The sequence below is a fragment of the Apus apus genome, chromosome 2 (genome assembly GCF_020740795.1).
Source record: "Apus apus isolate bApuApu2 chromosome 2, bApuApu2.pri.cur, whole genome shotgun sequence".
NCBI classification, from domain to species: domain Eukaryota; kingdom Metazoa; phylum Chordata; class Aves; order Apodiformes; family Apodidae; genus Apus; species Apus apus.
The window spans coordinates 9,429,991-9,441,436 of NC_067283.1; the positions used below are offsets into that span (position 1 = coordinate 9,429,991).

The 11,446-nt window shown below is 36.7% G+C and overlaps 1 protein-coding gene across 3 annotated transcripts in view; it reads left to right on the top strand.

Annotated features, from left to right (window-relative positions):
- Positions 1-9,795, top strand: part of UBE3C (ubiquitin protein ligase E3C) — a 78,643-nt gene extending 68,848 nt beyond the window's left edge. For all 3 annotated transcript variants that reach the window (XM_051609354.1, XM_051609355.1, XM_051609356.1), the window contains 2 exons: positions 428-558; positions 5,890-9,795. In XM_051609354.1, coding sequence (XP_051465314.1) covers positions 428-558; positions 5,890-6,060 — 302 coding nt within the window. In that variant the 3' untranslated portion in view covers positions 6,061-9,795. The remainder of the gene's footprint in view (positions 1-427; positions 559-5,889) is intronic.
- The last annotated feature ends 1,651 nt before the right edge of the window (positions 9,796-11,446 follow it).

Here is an 11,446-nt window from a genome sequence, read left to right on the forward strand (position 1 = left end):
AAAAGTATGATGACTGTTTCAGGAACAAACTGACTTGCTTTTTATCCTAGCTTTTAAAAAATAGTTGTAGGGTCATTAACTTTGGCCAAACTCTGTAGAAGGGCCTGAATTTCAGAAGGATGGGGAAAATTACAACATAACTTTATAAATGCTGGAAAATACAGCTGTTTTATTTACATGCTTGTTCCAGTACTTAAAGGGTGGCTACCAAGAAGATGGAGACTCCCTTTTTACAACGAGTCACATGGAAAAGATGAGGATGGGTGCAAGTTACACCTGGGCAGATCCCAACTGGACATGAGAAGAAACTTTTACACAATGAGAACAGTCAGACATGGGAATAATCTCCCCAGGGAGAGTGTTCCCCAACACTGTTAAGATTCAGCTTGACAAGCTTTACCTATAATTAATTTAAATCTCATTATAGGTGGCTACACAGCAGACCATCCTGTAATTAAAATATTTTGGAGAGTTGTGGAAAGCTTCACTGATGAAGAGAAACGCAAACTACTAAAATTTGTAACAAGCTGCTCTCGACCACCTCTTCTGGGGTTTAAGGTAAATACTACTGGTTATGAGACAAGCGTCTCTTGTCTGTAGGAATTTACAATTTGAGAATAGTGTTAGTCTGTGCAGAAACAGCTTCAATGTTTGTATTTGCATGTGTAATGAGTATAGTTTTAAAATATTTTATTAAATGTTCTGTTGTTTTCTATTTTAACGGCAAAATTTGATAAGCCTAAAACACATTGGTTAGAGAACTGAATGTTTGTCCTGGAAGGTTCCTGCTGCCATTTCACTGCAGAAGCAGTATTGCCACCAGTTTCAAGGAACAAGTTGAATTAAGGATAATGTCTTTTAAGTCGGGCAAAAGAGGATTTAGGATATAAAAGCAGCTGTTGAGTTTGAACCTCTTAAATTAACTGCTTGAGGTGGGAGATGTATTGTGTCGCCTTCTAATTACCATTATCTGCTCATAGAGTCACAGCTCATTTTACCCTTTATATCTAAATTCTTTCCCACTATCTTCAGACAGCTATTTACAGTGAAGTTTAAGTATGAAGAAAACCTTTTGTCTGCTGCTTTTAAAACTATAAAGAGAGGCCAAGACAAGTTGAAGACATTTTGAAGTTGAATTCTTGGGATATTCTACCCATGAGTTGCAGCTGGACTGCAAAATTCTGGCTAAGAACTGACCATGGACTTAATTTCCTCTAAAATTTGGGAATATTCAGTGCTTTTCTGTAAGAAAACACATTAAAATTTGCTTCATAGCAGCACTGTCACCTTCAGTAGTGTGGTCAACAGCATGTTTACTGTTGTACTATTTAGTAAAATCAATGCAAAGGTGAGCTTATGTAGAACAAATACAGGCATTGGATCATCCACTTTCTTACAAGTAAGAATAAGATTTGTTGCTAAACAAAACTGAGTGCATGTGCATAGTATTATAAGGTACTATGGTACAATATTTAATTAGCAGTGGATAGTAACTAATTTCCTACATTTTTTAGTTAAAATAGATAGATGAGCCCATAAGAAATGAATGCAGGTATTGTGCAAGTCCTGAAGGTTCATTAGCTGTTTTGTAAAGTAAGTGGTATTGAATGAACATTTTCCCATTTATAGAAATATTTCGGGGACAAATACTAACTTTTTATACAGGAACAAGGAATTCAGATAACACATAATAGCATGGAGGTGGAAACAACAGGCTTGGAATTCTGCACAATTTTTTCTTGAATCATACTGTGAAAGTTCATTCTGTTGCAGTTTTTTTGAGGGTTTTGGTTGGGTTTTTTATCAGCATTTAAAAAAAATACTTGAAAGGCAACTGCTAGAAGAATTTCTTTTCAGCTTTAGGAACTGGGCCCTTTCCTTTGACGTGTCTTGGGGGTGACACATGATAAAGATGTCAGAAGTAAAAAGATGAAACAAAAATCCCTGTATTCCTCTTCCACACATACAACTTAGATACTAGTAGTACTTATCACTGGTTTTCTTTTATTGAATTAAAATTCATTCTAGAACATTCAAGCTTTTGACAATTTACTTTTTTCAAAGGTAGAGTTGGAAAACGAACAAGACACTCCAGTGGTGTCGGACACAGGCTTTTGATACTTGAATGATTTAAAGTATATAAAAGCAGATGTGGGTTGTCGTACAGTAGGATGGGGATCAGTTGCTAGGGGTGATGAAAGAATACTCCCAGTAGCTTAAACAGCTTCTATTTTTTTCTGGCTGCAGAGTGATTTTGAAGTGGAAGAATTATTTCTAGTGCCATATTCTGCAAGGAAGCATGGCCCTTTATTTCCATCTATCCCCTTATGCTGCAACTTCACGTTCTCTTCCACCTTCAGTCATTTTGTCTGTTTTCCTCTTGTAAGCTGATCTGGGTATGCAGCACTGCCATTGCAGCATGTGATCATTTAAACCTCCTTTGGTACAATCCCTTTGTAACCCCCTGTGCAGCCCTCACCCCTTCATAATCCCTTCAGCTGCTGAAGCAAGTGCTGTGTGAGGCTGTTAGCACGTGGATAGGCATCGTATTCTTCATCTTCGCTCTCAAGAATCCACAGCTCAGCTACACTTCTTTTAAAGACACCTAGGAGAGGAATTGGTATTTTCAGTCGCTAATTTGTCCAACTGTTCCACATGCCTACTTCAGGATGAAATTAATTATGTCTCACACTCCACAAAACATACTCACCAGATCCCCTTTAACAGTAGAGAGTGTCTGGGGTGATCTGATTCAGAATTGGAGACAACAGTCATTTAATCGCATGAATTGTATCTGGAGTATTCACTGATTTATTTGCATGTTTTATTGTTTAAAAGCCTTTAAGCATTTCTCTTTAACTCTCCAAGTCCATCAGCGCACAGAACTCTAGCAACTAAAAGGATTTTCTAGGACAGTGGGAAGAACAAACAGAAAACTGTGGGATGAGACCAAGATAGAACAGGGCACATCACTCATGTAATGAAAAGGAGAATTAGGAAAGGGTTGTGTGGAAACAAAGTAAACAAAAGTTTCCATTTGTTGTCATCCTTTTTAATTAAAAGGGGAGAGGAGGAAATGCAGATGTAGCTGCACAGCTTTATGGTGGCCAGTGTGACATTTGAGGAGATGGAGGAAGTGAATCAAAAGTCTAAAAATACTGAGGCTGTCAGTGACACATTAGAAAAAGCCAAATGTAGAAGGCTGAAGTTTGTGTGCTTGGGAGATAGGCCACAACCTGACTTTAACATACTTGGCTAGGAAAAAATGGAAGTAAAACAGTCATCAGATTTTCAGCATGATAGCAGTAAGTTAAAAGATGAATTCACTGCACAGTGGACTTGTGTGCTCAGCCACAGGCAACAGTCTTGGCAACAGAAAGCAGAGTTAAAAGGCATTACTGCTGCTTTGCTGGGCAGCACTGAGCAGGAGTTAGATCAATACTTCCATGGTGCAGTAGTATCTTATTGACACGGATTTACTGACAAACCAGGGGTTTGCCAGAAAAAAAAGTGGGTAACTGTTATTGTCATCAGCAGGAATGACTTGGTAGTGTGTGACAGTGTGGGGTTCAGAGCTGTGGAGGTGAAGAGTGTGAAGCTGCAGCCAAATAACTCTGACTCTATTTATATTGATGGTAGACATGAACACAAGCTGTCTTCAGAATTTGTTTACAGTTTTAATATGTGTGTTTTCCTGAGGGGAACACAATTTCTGGTTCTCACTGAAACCTCCTGTAGACTTTATGATGTGGAACCTTCATGTTTTCTTAAAGTTAGTGTATGCTAATTTAAGATAAAGAAATGTCTTGACATTCATATCTTATAGAAAGCACAGCCTGACTTTGCATCATCTACAAATTGGAACTCCTACTGCCAGATTCAGACTCAGAATAACATTTACTAAAGCTAATTAAATTTTAATAAGTTTAATAAATGTGATTGTTACGGACAAAAAGAATCATTAAAATGTGGTTGAAAATTGTTAAGTTCCAATCAGGTCACATAATAAATTGATGGTACTTTTCACTTCCAAACTATTGCAGTTTCCCGCTGTACAGTATTTAATTATGCAACAAATGGTGCCCTTGGCGTGACATTTCAATTTAGAACTTCATTTTTCCATTTGTAAAGCTAAAGTAGGGGAATTCAATTAGCATTTTGAAAGGAACATTAAAAAATGCAGCGTTTTAGCCATGAAATATTTTTAAGGCTTCCATTTGAACAATAATTTAGCTTAGAATCTCATTGACCTTTTGCCTTTGGGGCTGGGATTTTTTCTCCAGTTTCTAAAATCAGAACTGTTTTACCTCAGGCAAGCATTTGATAAAATGAACACTTCCTTGCCAGCGAAAGCAGTGCTTAAGAAGTAACAAATAAATGTATTTTTTACTACACTCTTTCTCAGAAGAAAAAAAATATCAGATATTATTAAAACAATTATATATTACGTACCAAATGTCTTGAAAGTCTGTTCCTCATCAATAGTTACCACATCAAAAGACTACTCAGGGTTTGACAAATCATTACAAGACTCACTGTGCACATCAGTATCCTCCCAGTAACAGCTGAGGGACTTTATAATCACTCAGTGAAGAAAGATCTTTAAGTGAAGTTAGATCTTTATTTGGGCAATATAAAGTAGCTCTTGATTCAGAGTTCTAGGCCACGGTAGCATAAGTACTTGGTTAATCTTACACATGAACAGTTCCCCTGAACTAATTAGTACTGTTTGTCTTGAAATTCATAAATTGTAGGCTTCTTGAAAGATCAGTTTAGACAGAAAACCCTTAGGGCAAGAAATGCTTTTAACATTGTACTAGACAACTGATTTTATCAAGGAAAACATCATTGTATATTGTGGTGAGAAGGAAAATGATGGCTTGATACAGAAAATATATTATATATCTAGGGTATGCTAAGAAACTAAAGCTCTAGAAGGAAAACACTGAAAGTAAACATTTGATCATTGTCCATTTATTTGTATGGGATTTTTTTGCCTTTGTCACAGAAATTCATTTAGTACTATAACTTTATCAAATTTATTATTAGATTGGGTCACTCATTCATCTTCTTTCTCCTCAGAACATGACATGACAAGTAAATGCTTGTGTAAAATTTTTTCATAAAATTGGAATACTTTTAAACTCTTAGCAGAGGGATGTTTTAAGCAGCATAGCATGTCATTAGCTTGAGTGCAGTTGCCTTTATTGGGATTTTTATGTATACAGAAAAAAAAGCCTTCCCTGCCTGGAAATACAAACCTAGAAAGTAGAATTGTCGGGAGAAGCCGTGTTATTATACAGCAACAAATGGTGTATGTCATTCAAACACAACAGAACATCCCTTTCTGTTTACCTCTGTCACTGCTGGTGTTCAGCATGTATTTCACTGTCAGAAAGCTTCAGTGTAGAAGGAACCCATCCTTTTCCTGTTCCTGCAGAAGAAACAGTGTCCACGGGCATTTAAGAGGCTTTTTAAGGAGCTCCTGAAGTTGTGAATTCCAGTTGTTTCTCCCAAAGACAACAACACATTTCTTGCATGCTGCTCTTTTATTTTTTTCCATTTCATGTTTCAGTGTTGTTGTAGCAGCATGAATTTGCAGAATGGAGCATATGAGCAATAACAAATGAGTATTCTTTTCCTTAGAACCAAATAAATTGCTTTTTGTTTTGCAAATTAATGGATCTTGGTGGGTACAGGGAGGGGAAGCACTACACAAGTCAAGAGTGCTTTTGGGGCCACTGTGAGTGAAAGAAAATGCCATTTGAGTGTGTTATTATGAGAGGTTTTAATCTAATGATTTATTTTCTAGAACTCGGTGCCAGCTGTTTGGGGTTTTGGTTTGTATGTCTTTTTTTAAAAGTTTTTTTTTTCTGTTGCATTTTTCAGGAGTTATATCCTGCATTTTGCATTCACAATGGAGGATCTGATTTAGACAGGCTGCCTACTGCCAGTACCTGCATGAACTTACTGAAGCTTCCTGAGTTTTATGATGAAAATCTTATGCGAAGCAAGCTCCTTTATGCCATTGAATGTGCTGCTGGATTTGAATTAAGCTGAGTCGAATGGATGCTTATTTGGATGATCTGCAGAGGAACTAACCAGTGCCTACTCTATAAGCAGCACTCTTACCTGAGCAGTTTTAAGGGAATTCTGTCTAGGTTTCTGCAGCTCTTGTGTCTTATCAAATGCCCTCAAATAGGTGTCATTTTTGAACACAATTTCTTAGTTAGATTTCATTAATTAATATTACATTGACACTGCTTTATGATTCAAAACAATGAATGCCGTGTGAAGTGTGGCTGTTTTCTGTGTTTATGCAAAGAAAGAGCACATTTAAAGAACAGAGACATCTCAGTGAAATTAACCAAAGATGAAGCTTTGGCTTTGTGCTGTTCAAACATAAATAATTCCAGAAACTGGCAATAAAGTTGTGTACCATGCAGCACACTGGGATGAGACAGGGCTAACATCCTGTAATTAATCTTTTAGATGGAAGTGGAGCAGATGTTTGCAGATATCCCAGAACTGAGAGGATGAAAATGCCCATTACTGATAACCTAACATCTTTACTTACATTGTAGAATTGTTTACAAATCATAGTTGTTGCAGAACTGATTTTGGTTTTATACTACCTTCCCTCAAGGTGGTAGGCACTGAGAGAAAACGTTTATAATATTCCATTTGTGCTTTCTGAAATACCTTGGAGAAATCGCATTATTTTAAGTTCAGCCTTTGGTTGTGTTATGATCACTTGAATGCTGTTGTGAATGGATGTGATTATTCATGTTTTATCTGTTCTGTTTGTCTTTTGTGCCTGTACAGATTTTTTTTTTTAATGTATCAGACTCCTATTGCATACACAGTACATACAAGTCATCACTTTGGAAAAAATAAACATGTGACAACTATTAAAAATATTTGAACCAAAGTTATCAGGCTTTATCTTTTATATTTGAAGCCTGTGGTGTTCACATTCCTTTTCCCTATAATTTCTTTCCATCTTAAATACCACATCTATGCCATAGACATTAGCCAAGTTCATTCTTTTTTGTGACTAAACAGCTTTTATATCCATCTGCCTGCAGTATTTCTGCTAAGAAAAGTAGGTGGGAATATGCTGCTTAATACAATTTAATATCTGGGGGAAAAAAATGGCTTTTATGTGGAAGGAACCAATCCTCTAGCAGTAGGCACATTGTTGGGTATTCATATGCAAACTGCAGTCAATTTAAGAAAGGAATTATAGTTCAAACTATAAGCTTCATAAGTGCATCCCTCTGAACTTTAGTTTTCTATTTTAAATCATCAGAATTTAAAAACAAATTTGTATTCATCTCTTATGCAAAAAAAATATTGTGCTGTTACTGGAAACTGTTGGATTTCATATTTAATAAGCAGTAAACAGCAATATCCTCTTAACTATGGGGAAACAGTGATTTTAAGATGTTTACTAGTAACCATATAAAAATGTATAATTTCTTAATTTGGGTAATAAATGAAGTGTTAAAATACTATTTGTAGTCTTGATGTACAGAAATAAAACAATTCCTTTTCTTTTTGGTTTTGCTTTAGGCTTTTTATTTATGTTAAATGTTAGATAGCCAACCTATTCTTTATCCCAAGATTCTTTTCTTGTATATTTTTCTACATAAATTATGGAACTTGTAAAGAAGTTGAAAAAGAGATCAGTAATAGTGGAACTGCCTCCTCCTAATTGCAAAACCTGAAGACTTCTTTTAGGTAGCCTTATTTATTTTAGGACCTAATGCTTTAAATATTTTGAAATAATTTTTCAGTTCCATTATTTTGCTACATTGGGTAGTGCTCTAGCTGTATTTTGTAAAATCAGATTTAAATTTTTCTATTAAATATTTGTATTTTGAAGATTGGTGTGGGAGTCATGCCAAGTAATCATGACTGGTAATGTACACTTTCTGCTGCTGTAAAAGGAGACAGGGCTCACTCTTGTCTGTTACCATGAGTGCAAGTTTAACAGAGAGGGCAGGCTGGGGGCACGTGTGAGCTGCAGGTGGGTGTAGCCATGTAATTGCAAGAATCACACAGTTGCAGAAAAGGGCAGTAGGGAATGTGAGTTTGCTGAACATTCTCTGACTTGATTTCTTCAGTCTGTAGTACTCGGTCATCTTGTTTTGTGTATTCTGTAGGTTAGGTATGAAATTCTGACATACCCTGTCAGTGGGATTGTAACCTAGATGTCACTCTGCAGGGAGTCAGCTGAAAAGCTGTGCTGCAGCAGCTTACACCACCTTCAGCATCCAGACTGCAATAAGAGGAGGGTAGGGCTCTCCTTTGGCAAGGGGTTTGCTCCAATCTGACTGCCAACTGTTTTCCTATAGTCAGGGTGAAGCGTGAGTCCCTGCTTTTCAATGATCTATTGCTGGATAGTTTAAGGAACAGGAGATAGCAGTATGAGAAACAATATAAGTATAGTTAGTCATGTCCTGAGGAGCTGGGTGATCTAAATGATCTCTTTTAGCTCTTGCATAGCAACAATTGTTCATGTATGAAAATGGATTTTCTGCTTTTTTGAAAGAAGAGCAATCTCTCTCCCAGTTGTGATGCTCCCAGAGTTTAGGTAGGCAGAGACAGGAAGCACTTTGTATGCAAGTAACCTGAAATACTATTGTGGGTTTTGATCATCAGAATTATGGCAGTAATAATTACGGGTTTGGAGTTGTTTTCTGTGCAAGACCACCTATCTTAAAGTCAGTTTCTGTACTTCAATGTTTTGTCTTCCTGGTTCAGTACTTGCTTTTGGAAAAATGGCAGCATTTTCTGTTTGGTTTTTGTTTTCAAATAATTTTTGTTCTATAATTTTGTAACCTGTTTAAAAAAAAAAAATTTGTCAAGGTTTATCTTTCTGATGGAAAAAGGTCGCATGCTTCATCTCTCCAAAGTTAAAAGGCATAAAAGTGGAATAAAAAAAATAAAATTAGTGCTTGGCCTGTGTATCTTGATGAGAATTTTTCCAGAGATGCATTTAGCCCTACTAGTTGGATTAAGAAAAACTCAAACCAAAGCAAGCCAGAAAAGATTTGCCTTGTTCCTTCATCTCAGTTGTCTTCCATCGTGATCCCAAAAGCCAGACTTGAATAAATCTCACAAAACTCACTCATGATTTCTAGGGAGAATTTGTCTTCAAAAGAGGAAAGATTTGGCTCCAGTTTCGTGCCCAAACACTGAGCTAACAGAAGTTTGATTTGAACAAGGATATCTTCAGTTATTTTTGTGTGAGGTGCTCCCTATTAAAAAAACAAAAAAAGAGCTTCCTGGTGCTATTAATAGCAATGTAGACTTTTTTTTGGCATCACTTTAGTAATCTAGCACAAACATCCTAATTTGGTCTACAAAGGGGTTTGGAATGCAAAGAAAACACTTTAAGGAGTGCGGTGAGCTCATGCTAATTTTCAGTTTGAACCAAAAACTATTTATTAAATGCCAGTGGGACAGCACATACTCTTCACCACTGAAAAATGGTACAGCACAGAAACAAAAAGGGAAAAATGAGGATGTCCTGGAATGTTTTGTTGGAGCTGTAATTTTTTTTGTATTTATAATGATATGCAAAAACTTGAAAACATTTGCTCATATACATGAATCTGTGTTAATAATGGTTTGTGATGTAAATGGTTGTTACTATTTTATTTTCATGATGCTTTGCCTGTCAGTGAAGGAGAGAAGAAATGAACATGGTCTGTAAAACTGGTCAGGATATCTATATTTTTATTGACTTCTGCTTTTGTGAATAAAATAATTTGAGTTTTCTTGAAACTTTGCAGAAACACTCTTTTTTTTCCCCTTTTTTTTCCCCCCAGTAAATCTGGCATTCTCTTGGTAAAGACTGATAGTACAGAACAGGTTCTAAAAAGGAAGCTAATGTTAACTGTTTATGGGAAGTTACTACTGTTGGAGCAGGCTGCCCAGGGAAGTGATTGAGTCACAGTCCATGGAGGTATTTAAAAGACTTGTAGATGTGATGCTGAGGGATGTGGTTTAGTGGTGGATTTGGCAGTTAAAAGTTGGACTTAATGATCTTAAAGGTCTTTTCCAACTTAAATGATTCTGATTCTGGTGCTTGAGGATGATTTGTAACTTCAGTTTTTGAGCTGTGAAGTTCCCACTCTGTCAGCCAAACTGCAGCTTTAAGGTTTGTTTCAGTGTGTCTTTCAAACAGTGTAGCTAAGATCACTGATGCGCTTTGGAAAAACTACTTCAGAGTCTTTGGAAAGAACAGAACTCCCTCCTTGGATAAAAATATGAGAAGCTGTAATTCCAAGTGAAGAATGCTGTGCTGTCAGCAAACACCTACAGAAATGTCTCATTCAGTTTCTTCTAGAATTTTAGCACATATGTGGGCCCCTCTGAAGGGATAACTTAATTTTTTTATCCCTTTTGATAATTACAATTATCTGCTTCCCTTCACTTTTCAATTATTTTCATTGCTAAATACAGTTTTTGGTCCACGATAGCATTTATAAAATTAGTAGTGTGCATGTTTATTTTGGAATACTTAAGAATAGCACCATATATTCTTCAGCTCACCTGCCACTAAAACTGTAGTAAACAGAAAAATTACAGAAAACTCTTCTTGTAGGGCACTTCATAATTCATAGCATGAAGAGAATACAAATGCCCAGATTATCTTTCCTGTTTTTCAGTGTGTATCTGATAGTCTGGAGAGCTCATAACATTTCTGATGTGTGTAGAAAGACAAAAAATTATGAAGTTGATTTCATTTTAAAGACCCCAGCATGGTTGAGGTCAGCAGGAATGTCTGGAGATCACTTAAGTCCATCCCCTCTGCTCAAAGGGTCGCCTCCAGCACGTTGCTCAGGACCTTGCCCCATGGAGTTTTCAGTGTCTCCCTGGATGGAGAACTCTGGGCAGCCTGTTCAAGTGTTACAGTGTTACAGTAAAACAAAAGGTTTAAATGCAATTTATTGCATTCTGGGCAGTCTAAGAGAAATCAGCCTTCTCCAGGCTGAACAATCCCATCTCTCTCAGCCTCCTCTCATATGACACGTGCTCCAAAACCTTAATCTGTCTTGCTTGTTAGTGGACATAGTGGCATCTTCAAAATACCTTTTGTGGACTTTGATGTGACTTGGATGCACCAATTCTCTTCCTTGTCAGGTGCCTGTAAATGTCTGTAGTTGTGAATAAACGGCACTCACCAGGTAAAGTTGGATTTAAGATGCTGTTTAAACTTGCTGTGCTGCTTTGTCTTTTCAAGGTTTTTGCAAATCTTGTCAACTGCAAAATAACAGACTCATTAAAAATTGCGGTCAATTATTTTCATAACCTTATAGGTATGATAGTAAACATTGATGCAAAAACCATAGGACTAGTGCTGAATGTTAAATCACCTAAATGTGTACTCAGTTCTTCCGCCACCAACAGCATCAAACATCTAGAAGTGCAA